The sequence below is a fragment of the Carassius gibelio genome, chromosome B15 (genome assembly GCF_023724105.1).
Source record: "Carassius gibelio isolate Cgi1373 ecotype wild population from Czech Republic chromosome B15, carGib1.2-hapl.c, whole genome shotgun sequence".
In the NCBI taxonomy this organism is placed as follows: domain Eukaryota; kingdom Metazoa; phylum Chordata; class Actinopteri; order Cypriniformes; family Cyprinidae; genus Carassius; species Carassius gibelio.
In genome coordinates this window covers 26278158-26300730 of record NC_068410.1, presented here as the reverse complement: position 1 = coordinate 26300730, position 22573 = coordinate 26278158, and the positions used below count along the sequence as shown (strand labels likewise).

The following is a 22573-nucleotide window of genomic DNA, read 5'->3' as shown; positions in this document are numbered from 1 at the left end:
GATTTGGAATTGTACGATTCGTGATCCTTATCAAAATTTCTCTAATAATGTTTTCTTGTTATAGAAGATTCATTTCAGGCAATCTAAATGGGTTTAAAGGGTCTACATTCTTGGATTTTAGTGTCTTAATGGTCAGGCTAAGGTTGTTATCGATAGTCATCAATATCTTTCAATGGTGTTGTAATCATGTGACCATTTCTTGGGACGATAGTTATCAACACTGCACACCATGTACTTAGATCTTACAATATTCAAACCAGCTCACATCATAATAGAATAATATACTAACAATTTGACTACAAAGTGTCACTCCAGTTTATTAATTGGCTCAAAAATTAATCCGGACACTTAAAATATCAATAAAAACAAGTGGCATCTGAAAAAAACAGCAACTAAACATCTGAACTAATTTCTCAAACAATTTTATGAGTTTTTTTTTTTTTACCAGCTGGTGGATGCGTGTCAGTCAGTTTTCCTCAAGTTAGCAGAGTAACCACAGGTGTAATTCATCCCAATATCAAAGGTCATAGAAAATTTGACTCTGATAACCTGAATGTCTCCATTTACATTTAATCATTTATCAGACCCTTTTATCCAAAGCAACTAGATGATCGACGATCGTCGGATCAGCTGGTTGCAATGAGTATAGTTTAATGTTATCAGCACAGCAGTGATAAGAAAAGCCATACTTCTGAATGACAGATGCTAATGATGACGTGGATAGACAAGAGAAGAGGTTCAAGCACTTAGCCTTGAGGAACCCCAGTAGCAGAAAGTCTCAAAATCTGAACAAGTTCATTTTATTTTACAAGGCATTTCACCGTTTCAAAGCAGCTTTACTGAAAATCATAATATCTAAATATATGCGTGCCATAGTCACATTTAGCAGATGGGCGATAATATAACGTTTACAATTTTCAACAACAGAAATAAACAGGCAGTTGAGATTTGAGATGCAGTATATAATTTTACATAAGTGTGGATGATTATGGACATATTTAATTACGAACTTTATATAAAAAGCTTTTTAATAATTTAAAACCCACCAACCATATTTTGCAAAAAAGATATATTTTCCTATGCTAAATCTTTATTATTATTATTATTATTATTTTTAAATATAAAGGCATTTATACATTTTGGGGCCACTAACTGCATCAGTATTTAAATGGGAAAACATGACACTTTGAAAAAGAAAGAATTCTTAATTTAAATGTAAATTTTCAGATATTTTTTATCACATGATTTGTGGTGTCTGTCAGCGGACATATTTGTGTAAATCCAGTCAGTTTACATATATGTGATAATATTAGTGGTGGCAAATATTAGGATGTCTTTTGATATTCAAACCGTCACGTTCTCACAAGACAAAAGATGAACGCTTCGGTTGTAGACATTCGATGTGACGTCACGAACCAGCCGTTCGAACGGGAACGGGGCTTTTCGTCGTTATTCGGGGAACGCTTTGCGTGGAAAGACACAGCAAGAAACGTTTCGGTTTACATCGACGACTCAAAAGCTGGATGTTTAGACTTTTAAATATCCGCGTGACTTCTGTTTTGCTGAAGAAGACGATTCGTTTTACCCCTCCCCCTGTTTCCGGTGTTCAGCCGGAAGTAGCTGTAAGCTCAGGCCTGATACTTCCAATGGCGACCGAAAACTGGCCGAACAGAAAGCGGGAGCAATCGTGGATGGCCACGAAGCGTACAGTCGACATTAAATAATTATATAATTTACCAACCACACATAAAGTTCCTCTCCAAACACCGTATTCTTTGAGCTATGGCCGATACTACAGCCAGAAATGGGAGTATTTCACCCCTTGAATCGGGTAAGACACAAAAAGTAACATTTAGGAATAGCACTAAGAGGTACTTTTCTAGTTTCTTCATCTTAAATCAAATAATAAACGGTCTCGCGGTGTCCTTTCGCAGAGTTATATTACTTGATCTCGCGCTATTTGAGCACGGGCCCGTGTCGGAAAGCGGCCGAGGTGAGTTGTTTTCAGTCCTCGAGACTTTAATACGAGTATTGTGTTTAAAATGATGCTCGAGCACTGAACGGAACTCTTTCTCATCTGTTGCAGGCTCTTGTGTGCGAGCTGGAAGAAAACCAGGTGTGTTGCTCGATTACGAAGTCTTTATGTCCGTCTGTCAGTGTGTATGCTTCAGTCTCGAATTGAAAAATGAATTCATCTACTTTTCGTTATCGCCTGGCTTGAACTTGTTTACATTCTGCGCTATTGTTTTTATTAAGATAACTTGGCGTCTGTCGATTTTCTTTCGACCTTATTAACCCGGCTTTTTTTATTTATTTTTTATAGCTCCTTCCACGTCGGTTGGATTGGGAAGGAAATGAACACCCGCGATCTTATGAAGATTTGGTAAGTTAAGTGTTTTGATTTTGTGTCTGGAGTATGTGTATGGCATGCGTTTAATTCTTACACGTGTTCATTTTGTGACCGATTTAAGATCGGATTTAAATGAAAGGTATCTGATCATTTATTTTTATTTATTTATTTTCGATTGGTTAAATTGGCGTATCATATTTGACCACTTAGTTTACATTGTACAGCGTTATTTTTATGAGCAGTTCTGTGGGGGCTGTGTTTTGACTGCTTCCCTATTATTTAGTGCTGTATTGCAGTTAGGGTGGGGCCTCGTCGGGTTGTGGCTACGTCAGGATGTTGAACCGTCCAATCAGATTTCAGGACTCGCCGTCGGCTTTTTATTTTGCATGTGACCTGCGCTCTGATTGGCCGATTAAGGGACTCAATTTACATAAACTCCTTAAGCTCAGCCACATGATGCAGGCTTTTATTTATGTTTTTCTGAAGGGACGTGACCATGGTCAGTTATCTTACGGTTGTATTAAGTGTGTAAAATAATTAGGCAACTATTTCAATTCTGCATTTAGTTGTCTGCTTAGTAAAAAAAAAAAACACATTTATAGAAAGCTAGACATTAGATCAGCTACATTCAAAGAGCTACATTCAAGATGGTATTACTTGAGAATGCCTTTAAATACGTTATTACTTAAACAGCATTGCAAGGGTAGTCCGGTGTGTGTGTGTGTGTGTATATATATATATATATATATATATATATATATATATACACACATTATACACAGAAATTAATTATTATTATTTTTTGGCTAATTTATGACATAACAAAAGTAAATGATCCTTTCTTCTTTGTTAGGTCGCTGCCAACAGACATACTGCACCAGACCACCTGTTGCAGATATGCAAGCAGATCGGTCCGATTCTGGACCGAGAGTTTCCGTCTGGTGTGCCAGGAGTCCACTCTCTACTCGGGGCCGGGAAACACTCTCTACTGCGAACGTCAAAAGGTGAGATAAGGCTGGAGCTTTCAACACATTCTGCATTGGTGTGTTTGTCAGCTGTCCAAGTGTAAATGTTACTACTGTCTTCCTTCTCTTAACATCTCTAGACTGCGGCAGTAGCAGATGGAAAGCCTCCTCGTTCGCGGCCCTTCATAGAGGGAGACCACCTGAGAGGCCTTTAACCTGCAGGGATGCCAATATTGGTGAGGACCTTCAGTTTTTAAGTTGCCATGAAACTAGTTCTGATGTAAGATGATGAACTTTCCTCTCACTCTTGATCCCTGTTGAATGCATTTAGACGTCTGTCCTGGCAGACAGAGAAATGAAAGCTTGAGTGATCTGATGGATTTCCTCTCTGTGTTTGTAGTGGAGGTGTGCCGAGGCAGAGAGCTCACAGGAGCTCAGCGCTTCAGCTCCATCAACCCTGTCAGCAATTATCAGCACATGAAGATGCACAGGAGGATCCTGGGACATCTCTCTGCAGTCTACTGTATCGCCTTTGATCGAACAGGTTCCAGGATTTTTACGGTGAGCATCAGTAGTCTCAGACTCGCCTCTTGGTCTGCTGCAGAAGCCTTGACTCTGTTCGTTTCCCGACCCGCAGGGTTCCGACGATGCCTTGGTGAAGATCTGGTCCTCTTTTGATGGAAGGCTTCACTCTACTCTCAGAGGACATTATGCTGAGATATCAGATCTAGCAGTTAACTTTGAGAATACTCTTATTGCGGCCGGGAGCTGCGACAAAACCATTCGAGTCTGGTGCCTTCGTACTTGTGCCCCAGTGGCGGTCCTGCAGGGCCACAGCGGATCTATTACCTCTTTACAGGTGAGAGTGCTGCCGAATGACTTTAGTGTCCTTTTCCTGTTTTTATTGATGCCAAATCAGTGTAGGAGCTTGGCAAGTGAGTTTACCAGCATTGGAGATCTTATTGACCATGTCACTTCTTTTTATTCTAAATGTATTCTAATACAGTTTTTGACAAATATACATGTTAAGTAATACATAATGTATACGTAATATTTTTCTTCTGGAAAATAAAAATCACTGTTTCCACAAAAATATCAAGCAGCAAAAACAGTTTTCAACATTAGACATGGTAAAGGGATAGTTCTCCCAAAAATGTAAATAATATAATTAAATACTCACCCTCATCTTCGGAACATAAATTAAGATACATTTTGGTCGAATCTGAGAGCTCCCTGACGCTCTATAGACTGCAACGTAGCAAGAAGATCGTTAAAATAATCCATGTGACATCAGGGGTTCAACTCTAATTCTACAAAGATACGAGAATACTTTTTGAGTGCGAAAGAAAAAAAATCAAAAATAAAAGTTTTTGTGTACATAATATATGAGTGTGTACTGATATATAGATGCATGTATAGATTTAATAAAGATGTTATGCTTGTATATTAAATATTTATGTATTATATAAATTATATGAATATAAAAATAAACGTGTGTATATTTTATAAATATATACTGTATGTGTGTATTTAAATAAACACAGGACAGTCTTTTAAATCTTGACCACTTTGCTAGTTTGTCACTTTGATTTGAGTTAAGTTGTGTCTTATGATGAACTCATTTATTCCCTCGATGGTTCTGTACTAATTTTTGGCCATGATTTAACTAAAAGTAAAAAATAAAAAAATTGTCTTAATAAATAAATCAAATAAAAATTCAGTATAAAAGTGCAGTAAATTCCTTCTCTCTGTGTTGCTTTACATTAGATTTCATAAAAGTAGTTAATCAAACTCTCCTGAAGTGTTTAGAATGAAGTGGAGGGCTTTGTTTCCGTCTCCAGTCCATGGTGTTTACAGTAGCATCTTACTCTTAACGCTAATGTGTACAGTTGTGTCATTTTCATGTGTTTCTGTGCTTCTAACCGGTATTTCTACTTCCTCTTTCTCTTGTAGTTCTCTCCATTAGTCAAGGGCTCCAAAAGGTATTTGGTGTCCACAGGAACTGATGCGACGGTGTGTTTCTGGCAGTGGGATGTGAATAATAACAGTTTCAGGTGAGGGCTCTTCATCGCGTTAGAATGAAAAGATGAGGAATGGGACTGGTGTGTGTCAAAGACTGAGGTTCATCGTTTGTTTTCTTTTATCGTTGGTCAGCGATCGTCCACATAAATTCACAGAGAAGCCGAGGCCTGGTGTCCAGACCGTCTGCTCTTCCTTCAGCCCCGGTGAGACGACTCAATGTTTGAACTAGAGCCCAAGAGCTTCCCTCTTGTTTTTGACACGTGGATGTTTATGTAAGGGTTTTCTTCAGTGCACATGTTTTTTCTCTTTATGCAGGTGGCATGTTCCTTGCGACAGGAAGCACAGATGATGTCATCAGGATATACTACCTGGGCAGTGGCAGTCCAGAAAAACTAGCTGAGCTTGACTCTCACACAGTAAGAGCGCTCAGTTTGTAGGAGTAGTTGAATCATCCACCAAATTGTGACGGTCTGCCATGATTTACAATATTTGGTTTAATTTGTAGGACAAGGTGGACAGCATCCAGTTCTGTCATTCAGGAGAGAGGTAATATTGCTGCTTTACCACAAACCAGTCTGAGACTTTGGCATCCAAATGTATTCAGGCAGAACTGTTTTACTGGTCCAGAATCAAAGACCAAAACAGTAACATTTAATTAGTGCTTCTCTGATGCCATGTTTGAACTGTTAGTGTTTTACACTTTTTTTGTTCATGTACACGAGGATGCGCTTCAATAGGTGAACAATTCAGCTGTGTGTATGCTAGGGATGGGTTAATAATATTGATTTCTGATCTTTTTTAGTCTATTTTGTTTCCAGTTGATTCAATCAGTGTTTCAGTGTTCAGAAGAATATCAATAAAAGTTCATTTTTCTACAGTTAGCCAGAAAAAACTGGCCATGTAGACAATACATGCCAGTGAATGTTTATAAACGAATTGGAATATTTTATTGAAAACCGCATTGTGCAATTCAAATGTTTATATGCAACGAAGTTGAGTTTTGATTTATAAATGATTGATTAATTTTTAAATTAACTTGTAAAATAAAAATCTTCAGTTTTACTCTTAAATGAGAATTTATTAATTGGGTAAAATCAATTTGGTGCATCACTATTTTTTATTTTTATCCCAGAATCATTCTTTTGACGTCTCTCTCTTAGATTTGTGAGTGGCAGTCGAGACGGCACTGCTCGTATATGGCGACTGCATCAGAGACAGCAATGGAAGAGCATTTTATTGGACATGTCTGCCACTCTTCCAGGGTATGAAAACCTTCTGGGAAAACTCATATAGATCTTGCGTTGACTTTGACTTGATCTCTTAACTAAACTGCCCCTCCTTTGTTTACTGTAGGTCTGCACCTTTAACAGAGGATGCGAATTTCTTCAAACCCAAAGTCACCATGGTTTCCTGGGATCGCCACGATAACACCGTCATCACCGCAGTCAACAATCATCTGCTCAAAGTGTGGAATTCCTATACTGGACAGTTGCTGCATATCCTTAAAGTAAGGCAGCCTCCACTGCTCCGATTCTCAGATTTAGTTGAAGGAAGAGTTCACAGAAATGAACACTGTCATTTATTTATGTTGCCCCAGAAGTATTTCACCTGACCCGGCCAAACCAAATAGAACCTGTTGAGTGAAATCATTAACATGAGCAAAAAAAAAAAAAAAGAGCCAATCAGATTGTAGCTTGACATTTTGAGAAAATGTTTTTTTGTTATATGGAGATTAATGCATTTCTCTTCACCTCACAGGGTCATGAGGCCGAGGTGTTTGTTTTGGAGCCGCATCCCTATGACCCTCGCATCATGCTGTCTGCAGGCCACGATGGGAACGTCTTCATATGGGACCTCATCAGAGGCACCAAAACCATGCATTACTTTAACATGGTGGAGTATCCCAATGATCTTTCAGTTTTATTTACAGAACTTCATTACTGACATGCCAAACAACAAAAAATAAAATCTTGTGTTTTTGTTGAAAAGATTGAAGGTCAGGGACATGGTGCTGTGTTTGACTGCAAGTTCACCTCAGATGGGCATCGCTTTGCAATGACAGACTCTCATGGACATCTGGTTATTTTTGGCTTTGGGAGCTCTAAGCCTTATGAGAAGGTTTGTATGATTTCTAACTGTGAAATCTGAAAATGATAATTTTATAAATCTGTATTGCACCAAGATAACTTTGATAAACAATTTACAAGTGTGTGTGTATATATATATTCATAGCTTCCGGACCAGGTGTTTTTCCACACTGACTATCGGCCGCTGATCCGGGACTCAAATGGGTTTGTTCTGGATGAGCAGACCCAGCAGGCCCCACACCTGATGCCTCCTCCCTTCCTGGTGGACGTTGATGGTAACCCTCACCCTCCCAGATTCCAAAGACTGGTCCCAGGAAGAGAAAACATTGCAGATGAGCATCTAGTCCCTCAGCTGGGCTACGTCGCTACAAGTAAGTTCCCTACTGTTGTCACAACATTTTTGTTTACTGCTCTAACATGACGTGGGGTACACTGTAAACGGCACTGAAAAACCAGTTTCTGAACTGGTTCCTTTGTTAAAAAAAAAACACCCTAAAACTGAAATTAAGGTTTTCTTTAGTTGAAAGCCAAAACTGAAAAGAAAGCTAAAAGCTTGAAAACAATAAATCAGTTTAATAATCCGTAATTAAATAAAAACGGAGTAATTTAAATTGCACACAAGGCAGTTTTATAATAATATTTTACTGTCATTTCATTGTTGAAAACAATTGTGACTAATTGTTTTCATGAAAGATTTACACAATCATAATTACATCGAACAATGAAGATTTCACTATCAGGTTAAGCAAAAATATAATTAATATGCAAGACATTTTTGTAAAACACTCTTCTTTATACTATTTCCAGCTAATTAACGAGTTTATTGACATTGAATAGCTTTCCTGTTGTAAATGTAATATTACGATACAACGTTATCCCTTTCACTGATACAGACTTAACTGGTAAATTACCATTGAGAGATCACGTGTGAATAAGACCAGATATATTCGTTCTGGCAATTTACTGGTATGAGTTGTTGAAACATTACCAGTAAACTGCCGCAATGATGCTGTGTGTGAACGCAGAATGAAGATTACTGGTATGAGAACGTACGAGTTCAGAACGCACTGATGTAAGACGTCTACTCCCATCGATCCAGAGCCATTGAAATTCAAACTTCAATGGCTTCGGCCTATCATAACATTCTGACAGATGACGCATGTGTAATGTGTTTTCTCTGGGCCAAAAGCAAATGCATTAATGTGAACGTTTGACACAAAATTTAAATCTAAACAAACACTGACCCCTACGTTTTCCCCCCACATGTTTAAGGCCCTGGTATACTTCAAACGAAATCGAACAACGAACTGATAAGATGTCATTTTGAACAAAATCAGGCCAAAACTAAGTTCATTTCAGCAGTTCGTAATGGCTCACCAAAGTAAACTTTATGGTGGAGTTCGTTTGGCTCTTAAACACCTTAGAGTTTCTATTGGTCCATGGTGGTTACACAATCATTGCGTGTGTTCTGAAACTCCACCTTCTATGACACGCGCTATATATATATATATATATATATATATATATACTTTTTCTCAGTTTGTTCCTCATTCTGTGGAGGTCATTAAGAAGAGCAACATCTGAATACACTGGAGTGTCGAATCGCTGAGCTGCACACCTGTACAATCACTCGCGGAGAGACTTTAAAGATGTCGAGACAGTATTTCATTCCTAGAGAGAAATAGCAACGAAGCTTGGTGTCGATGAGCCGGAGTTATGCAAAAAGCGAAGCAGAGAAACATCCGAGACAAGTTTTCCAAAGCCATGAAAGGAAAGAGTAAAGATATAAGTTAGCATGTACCAAATACATGTTTCAAATAAATGTTACACCGTACTGCTGCTGCTGTTCTTTCAATAAGCAAATTTAAAGGGTATACATTAAATGAAATGCCAAACGAATATACAATAATAAACCTTAGTTTTTATCAAAACAATTTATCCAGTTTAATAAAATAAATGAATACTAATAAAATAAAGCAACAAACTGGTTCCAATTTTTTTTTTCCACATCATGCTAAAGTTTTCAGACCATAAGCCAATAGGTAATTTCTGGTTAATGATGTTACAGAATTTACTGGTAATTTGCATCTGATTTGAAAACAGAACATTTTTGCCCGTGTGAACCGCACATTTTTGCATTTATTAGTAAAGTCAAGCAAGTTTCTTTTCAACAAACCTTCTGATGTTCATTGATGTTTTAGAATTTCATTGTACTGTAGTAAATATGACAGTTCTTGAATCTTGAGTCTTTTTTCACATGCACTTTGCACTACCGTTTGAACGGAGGTAGCAAATTAAAAGAGCACCAAAAACCACGTTTATTGTTTGAGTTACATGATAAAACTGAGATTTGTAAAGCTTGACTTTTTCATATGAAAAATAACAAAGCACAGAACATAAAGGCACAGTCCAAAAAAATCCTATATGATCTTATAGAGTGTTTCTGATTGCTGCCTTTAAAAATGTTTCAGGTGATGGTGAGGTCGTGGAGCAGGTGATCAGTCAGCAGTCTGCGGAGAGCGAGGAGGTTCGTCACAACGCCTTGGATTTTGCCATCCGCCAGCTTCAGCAGCACCAGGACAGACGGCTTTCAGCGCCGGCAGAAGGTGGTGCCCCTCCTGCCCGTGTGCCAGAGCCAGGGACTCCCCGCAGAGGTGCCTATATGTTCACCTCCATTAGCATTCAGTCTTTGAGCGACATCCACTTCTGTACAGTTTCATCTAATGTAGCTGCATTTGATCGACAGTGTCGCTGAACGAGCGCATGGAGGTTCAGTCTCCACCTAATGTGGGTTTACGGCGCAGTGGACAGGTAGAGGGGGTCCGGCAGATGCACCAGAATGCTCCACGCAGTCAGATGGCCACAGAGAGGGATCTTCAGGCCTGGAGACGCAGGGTGGTGGTGCCGGAGCTTACAGCAAGCTGCTACAGGTTCCTATACGGTTATTTTGTCTAATTGGCCAACTGACCCAGATGGTGCATTGTGATTGGACGAACACCGCAAACACTTGTCGGAAATGTAAAGCCCCTTTCTATAATAGCAAGCTTAAATTTAAAGACAGATAATATTGTCCTTAGTTTTACCATCAGTTCAAGCTTGAACAAACCATGGACAGTTAAGACAGCCGACTCCACTGTGTGACCCTGTTTGTCTCTCTTACACACACACACGTGCGTGCACACATTTTTAATCTCTCAACTCTTTTTAGCTTTTCTGACCCACTTCGGTCTTAACGTCTCTATTAATGAGGCTGGTTGAATCGAGTGTGTTAGATGAGTGAGACGGTGCTGGGCTCCTTCAGGACCGTTTTGAAAACCATTTCAGAGACGTGTTTTTAAATGTGACTCATATAAAATAAATTACATGCATGCATGCATATTTTTAAAGCAGCTTTATCGTCTTTTTGGTAACTTCATGACGTAACGGTCTACGACATTGCATGCACGTAGTTTGTGTGCTTTGATATGAAAGGATACATACTTTGTGCGTGCAATTGAAGAGCATGCGCTGCAAGGACAGTACAGTTTCTGCACTCGTTTGACTCGCGCCTGGTACAGAACTCAAGTGGAGGGTTCGTCTGAAACATCTCCCATTTTCAGTCATTCTGTAACAAATTCTCTTCTTGTCAAGAGAAAAAGTGACCGAAGGGAGTGACAGTTGTGAGTGGGGTGGCCAAAACTAGCCCCACCCCTGCGTTAACTGCATGAGATATTTTTAACGCGTTAAACTGAAAAAATGTATCACCTACATTTAATACGCTAATTTTGACACCATTAGAATAAATATACGATTCTTTGCTGTTGTTTTTCTGTTTGAAACAGTTTGCTTTATTTGCGACTGATTCAGTTAAATTTTATTACAGTTTATACATTTGTCACTTTATTGAAAATATTAAAATGAAAAATGGTATGCCAACTTTATGTGTGTTGTATTGTGAGAGTGTTTGTTATCGGAAAGTAAACCAGAAACCTATTGGTTTGTCCTCCGATGGTTCGGAATTACAAATTTAATTTACTGCTTGTTCATTTAGGGCACAGGAGTCATTCAGAATAGCGAAGGGTGAGGAGGAGGTCACACTTTACAGCTCCAAGAGAAGGAGAGTGGCCCACACCACCTTCAGGGTAGGGTTCTGCCTCTTGATGAATTGCATCATGGGTGTTTATGTCAGCACTGAGTAAATGTCCTGTTCTGCCCACAGGATGATTCTGATGATGAAGAGCTGGGCCTCAAACGTGCACCGTCACGCAAACGGCAGAAGAATCAGGAGCGTAAAGGGAGTCTGGCTGAAGAGTTAATCGAGTTCTCATGTGAGGAGGGGGAGGAAACGGCATCTTCTGAGGTTCAGTGTTTGGGTCAATTCACTTTAATATAATCTTATGCCATATCGTACATGTTAATAATTATGTGTATTAATTGTGTAGGGCGGTGAAATCGAGGGCAGTGATGTTGATTCATCTGTGGAGGATGAAGAGGAATGGAGGAGTGATAGCTCAAGGTATTTAATCTGCCACCATAGTGGAAGTGTGTAATATATGCACTAGTGACAAGTTAAATTACACTTTGTTTTTAATAATAATGCCTAGTAAATCAAATTAAAATTGAAAGCAGAAATGTTCAGTTGAAACTTTTTAAATGACTGCCACAGACTTTTTTTATTTTTACTCTTACTCAAAAATAATTGCAAACAGGCGATGTTGGTAGCCTCTTGAATGCTTTCATTGTCCTCGTTTGTAAGTCGCTTTGAATAAAAGTAACTTAATTATGACCTGTTGATAATTTATCGCTTTGATAATCTTATATCACTGTTAGCATTATAGGTGAAGCCCTTTCATTATGATTGATATATTTTAGGTTTATTTTTTATATTCACATAATTCCAAGCATTTCGCAATGCTTTGTGAATATTGAGATTTGGGGAACAGTACTATTGCATAATGAAATGCAATACTTATTTGGAAATGATGATTATTATTAATAACAATATATGCAGGTGTGTTCCATCAGTGATTAATAATTTAAATTACATTTGGAAAAAACTTTTAAAGTGTGAGTGTAAAAACAGGATTTTGGAACTGTCATTTCAAAACGCTTCACTTGGAAACTGTTAGTTATTTTTGGATTTCTGTTTGGTCCTGCACATAACGCAGATATTATAAGCTACACCTTAAATGTTATAAGACCTTCGTTCATCTTTGGAACACAAATTAAATTATTTTTGATGAAATCCGAGAGCTCTCTGACCCTCCACTGACAGTAGGAGTCCTACAACGATCAAGGTCCAGAAATAGGGTGGCCATGTGCCAGGATTTTAATATTGCCTAAAACATCCAAAGCAGTTTGACCAATAACATGCAGGTATTGTATATAATCGACCAATCTGGTGGCTGTGCGTTAAAAGGTGGGCTCTACAGGAAATTATCAAAGCGTTGCAAATATCAACACGTGTTTGTTCGTTCGTCTGACTCGAAGCATCACTGCACACCGATCAAATAAAGATCAAAGAAACTCCTGATGTCACGTGGACTGTATGTTAATGATGCCCTTACTACAGTTCTGTGGCTTGATCGGGCTAAGCTCTTGGATTTCATCAGAAATATCTTACGGGGGCTTGGAATGACAATAAGGTGAATTAATTAGAGAGTTGTCATCTCTAACATGTTCATGAGGAGATATTTACATGTCTCTTTGTTCATAATTAAAGTCACTCCTCCAGTGATTATTCCGACTGGATGGCAGATGCAGGAATAAGTTTGAGGCCAGCTGCGTCTCCATCGTCTCGGCGGCGTGCAAGACGCAGGATCAGCAGCTCTGAGGAAGAGGACGAGGAAGACGAAGAAGCAGATGAGGAGCAGACCATAGATGAAGAGGAACAGGTGTCTTCACCCCGGAAGCACAAGAAAACCAAAAGCAAAACCCCAGAGGTGTGCAGCACAACCATTACTCTTCCTATTACAAACTCTTCAGTGGTGCTTTTAAAGTTGATCCCCACCCAACCCTTCTCCGCCCGAGTTTTGGTTTCCTCAAATTCCCAGTTATAACTCTGAAGAGACATTTTAATCATGGGCTAGCTCTTAATTTAGAATTGTATACCTTATTTTATTCAGAAATTGTCATTAAAATAGCCTTGATGCTGGTATGGTGTTAAAAGTGAATAAATTATAAGCACTTAATTTAGTCCTGTGTTGGGTGGGAAATGGTTTGGAAACAATGTTTTTGAAAATAACTTTGGGAGTTTAAAAAGCCCCCTTTTTTTAAATTTGTTGTCCTTAGCATCCAAAAGCGAGACCGCCCATTAATAGAGAAATCTCAAATGAGTTCCGTCCCTCAGCATGGATTACTGACGTCATCCCCCGAAAGTCCCCCTTCGTCCCTCAAATGGGAGACGAGGTACAGAACACCTTTTCTTCCATCACATCTGTTTTAATGTACATCTGATTTTTGTGTTAATCAGTTTATTATTTTATTCTCTGTCCACAGGTCATCTATTTTCGTCAGGGTCATGAGGCGTATGTGGATGCAGTCTGCAGGACTAACCTGTACCCCATTAACCCAGACAGACAGCCATGGAAGAAGATGGAGTTAAGAGTAAGATCAAAACAGTCCTGGGGTTTTCTTCTTTCTTTTTTCATTCATTCGGACACAGTTGATTTTAGCAGATGCATCCCTTCATAAGTGCTTTGAAAAACTTTGCATTGATGTGATCTTAACATTATGCTGATATACATTGGTAACTAAACTAATACCAGTCATGATCTGTGTATTTACTTCCCAAATTTGTCTCACATGATGATTTAGTTCCCATACACTTGTGTTTGTTGTATTTAACCTTGAACATGCTTTTAAACAGTACATGCAACTTTTAATGTTTTCAGCATGTCTGGCTTTGAAAATCACATAGATAATTTGTTTTTTCCAGGACCAAGAGTTTGTAAAAATAACAGGGATCAAGTATGAAGTGTGTCCTCCAACCCTGTGCTGTCTGAAACTGACCCTGATTGACCCTGGAACAGGCAAAATAACAGACCGATCCTTTTCAATAAAGTAAGTTAGCAAGATATTAGATTAATTTTCAATTATATTGTAGATTACACAAACGAACGTGTTTTGGGGCCTTTTTTTCTTTTTAGATATCATGATATGCCGGATGTAATTGATTTTCTGGTGCTGCGTCAAAGCTTCGACGATGCACGGCACAGAGTGTGGACCTCGAGTAAGTTTGAGTCATGACCTGAGAACAGAGTTTATTTTGGTTGCCTACATCAAAGTTAAATTTTATTCATACTGAGTCATGTCTGTCCTGGTTTCCGTGCCTTGTTTTCTGTAGATGATCGGTTTCGCTCTGTGATCGATGACGCCTGGTGGTTTGGGACCATAGTTTGTCAGGAACCATATCAATCTGAATATCCTGACAGCCTTTTTCAGTGCTTCAAAGTCAAGTAAGCCCCAACTGAATTATTGGATGGCGTGTGGTCAATTGGCAGTGGTATTTAACGTCTTGTTTTTGAAGGTGGGACAATGGGGAGACAGAAAAGCTGAGTCCATGGGATGTGGAGGCTATTCCTGAAAACGGTACTTCTGACTCCTCAAGCATTGTCTTAAACCAGATACATGATGTATGTTTCTTGCAGTGTCCCCCCAGTTGAGATGCAATTTGCATATCAGCAATCTTTGTACAAAATTTTGGGAGTTTGTGTGTTTACTCCATTTCTAACAGAAAGGTACTTTGTCATTGTGTTTTAATTAAGCAAGTGGTTTATTTATTGGGTTATTTGGGTTTCTGCAGCTGAGCAGCCGGAGACGGTGAGTGCAGGAGTGCCAGTGACCGATGAGGAGATGATGGATATCCAGTATAAACCTCAGGAGGGTGAATGGTGGGACAAGGGTCGAGACCAAGAGAGTGCACGAATCATTGCAGGCATAGAACAGCTTGTGACTGTGGGTACGTTATCCTATTTTTAGGGCCCGAGCACCGATGGTGTGAGGACCCTCTTGTATCTGCTTTGTTTATTATTATTATTAGGGCCCGAGCACCGATGGTGTGAGGACCCTATTGGAATTGCTCCGTTTATTATTATTATTATTCCGCTTCTCCAAAATGAATCGCATTTTTGAGGGCCTAAACATGCTCAAAAAGTCACCAAATTTTGCACACGCCTCCGAACTGGCGAAAATTTACGTCTGATATGGGTTTCAGAAGTGGGCGTGGTAAAATGGCTCGACAGCGCCACCTATGCACGTTCAGCGGTGTGCGCCTCGAGCTACATTTCACGTACATGTATGAAAATCGGTACACACATATAACACATCAATACCTACAAAAAAGATTCTTGGAGCAAAATTCTAAACCCAACAGGAAGTCGGTTATTTTTAATATTATTAGCAAATTTTGTGTCATTTTTGCCATTTCCATGCATTATATTTTAACGAACTCCTCCTAGAGATTTCTTCAAATCAACTCCAAATTTGGTATGCCTAATCTAAAGGCCTTTGCGATGTTAAATTGCGAAGATTTTGAGTTTTCGTTGAAGGGCGTGTCCGTGGCGGCCTGGCGAATTTCGATGACTCGCCATGAAAAATGAAGTTGCTATAACTCAGACATACAATGTCCAATCCGCCTCAAACTTCACATGGTTGATAAGACTCTGGATCAGAATAGATTGACATGCCCATATGCAGTTATAGTCATAGCGCCACCTATTGGCAACAGGAAGTGTCATATTTTATGCTGCGAAGAACTACTCCTAGAAATTTTATGACATCAATGTATTTTTTGTGGTCAGTCTAATCTAAAGGCCTGTGCGATGTTAAGTTGTGAAGATCTTGAGTTTTCGTTAAAAGGCGTGTCCATGGCGCCGTCACGAAGTTCGATGTCTCGCCATGGGAATAAAAGATGTTATAACTCAGGCATAAAATGTCCGATCTTCCCCAAACTGCACATGTGTGATAAGAGTCCTGGCCTGAACACATCTGAAGGCCAAAATTCCATCAGGTGTGGCAAAATGGCTCGATAGCGCCACCTATACACATTCAACAGAGTGCGCCTCGAGCTATGTTTCACGTACATGTACAAAAATCGGTATACACATGTAACACAGCAATACCTACAAAAAAGTCTCTTGGCACAAAATCCGAATCCCAACAGGAAGTCGGTTATTTAGAATTTTCTCTGCAAAATTGGCATTGTTTTTGCCATTTTCAGGGGTTGTACTTTAACGAACTCCTCCTAGAGATTTATTCAAATCAACAACAAACTTGGTCAGTGTAATCTTAAGCCCTTTGCGATGTTAAATTGCGAAGATCTTTAGATTTCGTTAAAGGGCGTGTCCATGGCGGCCTGACAAATTTCGATGTTTCGCCATGAAAAAGGAAGTTGCTGTAACTCAGACATACAATGTCCAATCTGCCCCAAACTTCACATGTTAGATAAAACTTCTGCCCTTAACAGATCTACATGCCCACATTCAGTTATAATCATAGCGCCACCTATTGGCAACAGGAAGTGACATGTTTTACGCTGCGACAAACTACTCCTATAATTTTTTTGAGATTAACATATATTTTGTGGTCAGTCTAATCTAAAGGCCTGTGCAATGTTAACTTTTGGAGATCTTGAGTTTTTGTTAAAGGGCGTTTCCATGGCGCCATGACAAAATTTGATGTCTTGCCACAGCAAGAGAAGTTGTTGTAACTCAAGCATAAAATGTTCAATCTTTCCCAAACTTCACATGTTTGATAAGAGTCCTGGCCTGAACACATCTGAAGGCCAATATTCCATTATAATGATAGCACCACCTGCTGGCAACGGTAAGATTGGCACATATATGGGATATACTTTGATATATTCCACTTATATTTTTGACATTAAATGCATTCTCTCACCGTTCACCTTTTTACTAAAGCAACTCGCTGGTGGTGAGCCCGGGTGCGAGGGCCCGTTCATCGCTGCTTGCAGCTTTAATTATTATTATTATTAGGGCCCGAGCACCGAGGTGCGAGGACCCTCTTGTATCTGCTTTGTTTTTTATTATTATTATTCTTCTTCTTCTTCTTCTTCTTCTCCCGAATGAATCGCATTTTTGAGGGCTTTAACATGCTCAAAAAGTCATGAAACTTTGCACACTCGTCAAACCTGGTGAAAATTTTCGTCTGATATAGGATTCAGAAGAGGGTGTGGCAAAATGGCTCGACAGCGCCACCTATACCAAGAAAATCAACAGCCTTCCAGCTATGTTTCACGTACATGCACGAAAATTGGCACACATATGTAACACACCAATACCTACAAAAAAGACTCTTGGAGCGAAATTCTAAACCCAACAGGAAGTCGGTTATTTTTAATATTATGAGCATATTTTGTGTAATTTTGGTCATTTCCATGTGTTGTATTTTAACGAACTCCTCCTAGAGAGTTCTTCAAATCAACACCAAATTTGGTATGCCTAATCTAAAGGCCTTTGCAATGTTAAATTGCGAAGATCCTGACTTTTCGTTGAAGGGCGTGTCCGTGGCGGCCTGGCGAATTTCGATGATTCGCCATGAAAAATGAAGTTGCTATAACTCACACATACAATGACCAATCTGCCCCAAACTTCACATGTTTGATGAGACTCCGAACCTGAACAGATTGACATGCCCATATTCAGTTATAGTCATAGCGCCACCTATTGGCAACAGGAAGTGACATATTTTATGCTGCGACGAACTACTCCTAGAAATTTTATGACATCAATGTCTTTTTTGTGGTCAGTCTAATCTAAAGGCCTGTGCGATGTTCAGTTGTGAAGATCTTGAGTTTTCGTTAAAAGGCTTGTTCATGGCGCCGCAACGAAGTTCGATGTCTCGCCATGCGAATAAAAGATGTTATAACTCAGGCATAAAATGTCCGATCTTCCCCAAACTTCACATGTGTGATAAGAGTCCTGGCCTGAACAGATCTGCAGGCCAATATTCCACCGGGTGTGGCAGAATGGCTCTATAGCGCCACCTATACACTTTCAACGGAGTGCGTATACACTTTAAACGGAGTGCGCCTTGAGCTATGTTTCACGTACATGTACAAGAATCGGTACACACATGTAACACACCAATATCTACGAAAAAGTCTCTTGGTACGAAGTCTGAATCCCAACAGGAAGTCAGTTATTTGGAATTTTCTCTACAAAATTAGTGTTGTTTTGGCCATTTTCAGGGGTTGTACTTTAACGAACTCCTCCTAGATATTTATTCAGATCAACACCAAACTTGGTCAGTGTAATCTCAAGCCTTTTGCGATCTTAAATTGCAAAGATCTTGAGGTTTCGTTAAAGGGCGTGTCCATGGTGGCCTGACAAATTTCATTGTTTCGCCATGAAATAGGATGTTGTTGTAACTCAGGCATAAAGTGTCCAATCCTCCCCAAACCTCACATGTTCGATAAAAGTCCTGCCCTGAACACATCTGAAGGCCAATATTCCATTATGATGATAGCGCCACCTGCTGACAACAGGAAGATTGGCACATATATGGAATAAACATTGATATATTCTACTTATATTTATGAGTTTAAACGCATATTTCTCACCGTTCACCTATCAACTAAAGCCACTCGCTGCCGGTGAGCCCGGGTGCGAGGGCCCGTTCATCGCTGCTTGCAGCTTTAATTATTATTATTATTCTTCTTCTTCTTCTTCTCCCGAATGAATCGCATTTTTGAGGGCTTTAACATGCTCAAAAAGTCATGAAACTTTGCACACGCGTCAAACCTGGTGAAAATTTTCGTGTGATATAGGATTCAGAAGAGGGTGTGGCAAAATGGCTCGACAGCGCCACCTATACCAAGAAAATCAACAGCCTTCAAGCTATGTTTCACGTACATGCACGAAAATTGGCACACATATGTAACACACCAATACCTACAAAAAAGACTCTTGGAGCGAAATTCTAAACCCAACAGGAAGTCGGTTATTTTTAATATTATGAGCATTTTTTGTGTAATTTTGGTCATTTCCATGTGTTGTATTTTAACGAACTCCTCCTAGAGATTTCTTCAAATCAACACCAAATTTGGTATGCCTAATCTAAAGGCCTTAGCGATGTTAAATTGCGAAGATCTTGAGTTTTCGTTGAAGGGCGTGTCCGTGGCGGCCTGGCGAATTTCGATGATTCGCCATGAAAAATGAAGTTGCTATAACTCACACATACAATGACCAATCTGCCCCAAACATCACATGTTTGATGAGACTCCGAACCTGAACAGATTGACATGCCCATATTCAGTTATAGTCATAGCGCCACCTATTGGCAACAGGAAGTGACATATTTTACGCTGCGACGAACTACTCCTACAAATTTTATGACATCAATGTCTTTTTTGTGGTCAGTCTAATCTAAAGGCCTGTGCCATGTTCAGTTGTGAAGATCTTGAATTTTCGTTAAAAGGCTTGTTCATGGCGCCGCAACGAAGTTCGATGTCTCGCCATGGGAATAAAAGATGTTATAACTCAGGCATAAAATGTCCGATCTTCCCCAAACTTCACATGTGTGATAAGAGTCCTGGCCTGAACAGATCTGCAGGCCAATATTCCACTGGGTGTGGCAGAATGGCTCGATAGCGCCACCTATACACTTTAAACGGAGTGCGCCTCGAGCTATGTTTCACGTACATGTACAAAAATTGGTACACACATGTAACACTCCAATACCTACAAAAAAGTCTCTTGGTACGAAATCCGGATCCCAACAGGAAGTCGGTTATTTAGAATTTTCCCTTCAAAATTGGTGTTGTTTTTGCCATTTTCAGGGGTTGTACTTTAACGAACTCCTCCTAGAGATTTATTCAGATCAACACCAAACTTCTTCAATGTAATCTAAAGGCCTTTGTGATGTTAAATTGCGAAGATCTTGAGGTTTCGTTAAAGGGCGTGTCCATGGCGGCCTGCCAAATTTCGATGTTTCGCCATGAAAAAGGACGTTGCTGTAACTCAGACATACAATGTCCAATCTGCCCCAAACTTCACATGTTAGATAAGACTTCTTCCCTTAACAGATCTACATGCCCATTTTCAGTTATAGTCATAGCGCCACCTGCTGGCAACAGGAAGTGACATGTTTTACGCTGCAGCAAACTACTCCTAGAATTTTTTTGAGATTAAAGTATTTTTTTTTATTCAGTCTAATCTAAAGGCCTGTGCAATGTTAACTTGTGGAGATCTTGAGTTTTTGTTAAAGGGCGTGTACATGGAGCCATGACAAATTTTGATGTCTCGCCACAGCAAGAGAAGTTGTTGTAACTCAGGCATAAAATGTCCAATCCTCCCCAAACCTCACATGTTCGATAAAAGTCCTGCCCTGAACACATCTGAAGGCCAATATTCCATTACAATGATAGCGCCACCTGCTGGCAACAGGAAGATTGGCACATATATGGAATAAACATTCATATATTCTACTTATATTTATGAGTTTAAACGCATATTTCTCACCGTTCACCTATTAACTAAAGCCACTCGCTGCCGGTGAGCCCGGGTGCGAGGGCCCGTTCATCGCTGCTTGCAGCTTTAATATTATTATTATTATTATTATTATATAATTTTTATATTTTTTGCCATTTAAGCAATTAAAATTTTGATGAACTACTTGGACTAGGGATAGTTAAGCCAAAAATGAAAATCATCTTTCACTTACCCTAATGGCATTCCAATCCCTTGATTCAAATGTTTTTTTTTTTTTTGTTTTTTTTGTGAGTTTAAAGCTTCAAAAAGTTTATAAGGAGATTTGTAAAAGTAATCCATATAAATTTAGCTGTTTGTTTTTTTTTTTTGTTTTTTTTTTTTGATTACGTAGACTTTCTTTGTATGGACAATGTAAAATATCTTCAAATTACCTATTGGTAAGCCCCTCCCCTCGATTGCAGATGAGCCAATGGCAGTTGAGTATCAGTTACACTGACAGATAATTTTCAGCTCCGTTAAGAAACATTAAGAGATCTGAAGCTTTCATTGTTTTGAAGGACTTTATGCTTCAAAAGTTGAAAAACCGATGTGCCTATTGTACTTGAAACACTGATTTCAGGTATCCTGAGCAGATAGCCAATAGAATTTATTATATTATATTTCCTAAACCCAAACAAAACGGAGCAAAAATCTAACCTAAATAGCAAACTGTTTTTACATGAAGCATGGTGTAGTTAAGTCAAAATCACATAAACGAAGGGGGGCGGGGCTTACCAGTAGGTAAATTGTGTTCCAAAGATCAGTGATGAACTTCTGGGTTTGGAACATCATGAGGGTGACTAAGGGGCCGTTTAAACGACAACATTTTCAGCTAAAAAATGGGAAACTCTATACGTTTTGCCTGTTCCTTTGCACGACAATCGAATTTTGGGTCCTGAAAATGCATATTTTAGAAAATGGGTTTCAAAGTGCAAGTTTTTTTTTTTAATGGAAAAAAAAAACTTGGCAAACGTGAACAAACAAACAAACGTGAACAAACATACACAACACTGGTGAAGTACATGGTACAGTTGTTGCTGCTCAAGAGATTTCTAACGTTTCTTCAGCAAAGTGTGGATTCACTTCAATATTACAAACACCAGTGGAGACGCGTCTTATACAACATATAATCATCACTTCCCTGCAGGTACTGTTTACTAACAAGGAGACAGTGCCAACTACAAGCCTGGCAAACTTAATACAGCGTCTTTGGCCATTTTTGCTGACATTTGTAAATGCGAATCATTTTGAAAACGTTGTCGTGAATACATGAAACTTCTTTAAAACGCAAGGGAAAACTTTTCCATTTTTGACTACATTATTGTCATGTTAACGTAGCCTTAATAATGACAGAAAATATCACTTTCTGTAAACTAACCCTGTATGAAATGTCCTTTTCAACAGATATCGCAGCACCTTTCTCTGGTCCGGTCGACCTCACTCAGTATCCAACATATTGTGCTGTCATTGCATATCCCACTGACCTCAACACAATCAAACTGCGGCTCAAGCACAACTTCTACAGGTTTGTAGCTTAATAGGTGCAGTCCTTCTTAAATTAAAAATTGTCACCATTCACTCATCCCCATTACATTTCTAAACCCATATGAAAATCTTTGTTCAGTGATGCACATAAGTAGAAATTTTGAAGAATGTTCATGCTCCATTTTTCCAGATAAC

General features: G+C 39.2%; 1 protein-coding gene across 1 annotated transcript in view; it reads left to right on the top strand.

Annotated features, from left to right (window-relative positions):
• The first annotated feature begins 1456 nt into the window (after positions 1-1456).
• brwd1 (bromodomain and WD repeat domain containing 1) overlaps positions 1457-22573 on the top strand; it is a 29769-nt gene continuing 8652 nt past the window's right edge. Inside the window, exons 1-31 of the mRNA XM_052576111.1 lie at positions 1457-1831; positions 1935-1993; positions 2087-2116; positions 2324-2383; positions 3204-3354; positions 3456-3551; positions 3716-3876; positions 3953-4174; positions 5269-5369; positions 5470-5540; positions 5653-5753; positions 5843-5883; positions 6498-6599; positions 6691-6844; positions 7096-7230; positions 7327-7455; positions 7570-7795; positions 9896-10078; positions 10171-10354; positions 11455-11545; positions 11623-11763; positions 11846-11919; positions 13126-13345; positions 13695-13811; positions 13902-14009; positions 14341-14465; positions 14552-14634; positions 14749-14860; positions 14932-14993; positions 15208-15363; positions 22298-22418. Coding sequence (XP_052432071.1) covers positions 1783-1831; positions 1935-1993; positions 2087-2116; positions 2324-2383; positions 3204-3354; positions 3456-3551; positions 3716-3876; positions 3953-4174; positions 5269-5369; positions 5470-5540; positions 5653-5753; positions 5843-5883; positions 6498-6599; positions 6691-6844; positions 7096-7230; positions 7327-7455; positions 7570-7795; positions 9896-10078; positions 10171-10354; positions 11455-11545; positions 11623-11763; positions 11846-11919; positions 13126-13345; positions 13695-13811; positions 13902-14009; positions 14341-14465; positions 14552-14634; positions 14749-14860; positions 14932-14993; positions 15208-15363; positions 22298-22418 — 3665 coding nt within the window. The 5' untranslated portion in view covers positions 1457-1782. The remainder of the gene's footprint in view (positions 1832-1934; positions 1994-2086; positions 2117-2323; positions 2384-3203; positions 3355-3455; positions 3552-3715; positions 3877-3952; positions 4175-5268; positions 5370-5469; positions 5541-5652; positions 5754-5842; positions 5884-6497; positions 6600-6690; positions 6845-7095; positions 7231-7326; positions 7456-7569; positions 7796-9895; positions 10079-10170; positions 10355-11454; positions 11546-11622; positions 11764-11845; positions 11920-13125; positions 13346-13694; positions 13812-13901; positions 14010-14340; positions 14466-14551; positions 14635-14748; positions 14861-14931; positions 14994-15207; positions 15364-22297; positions 22419-22573) is intronic.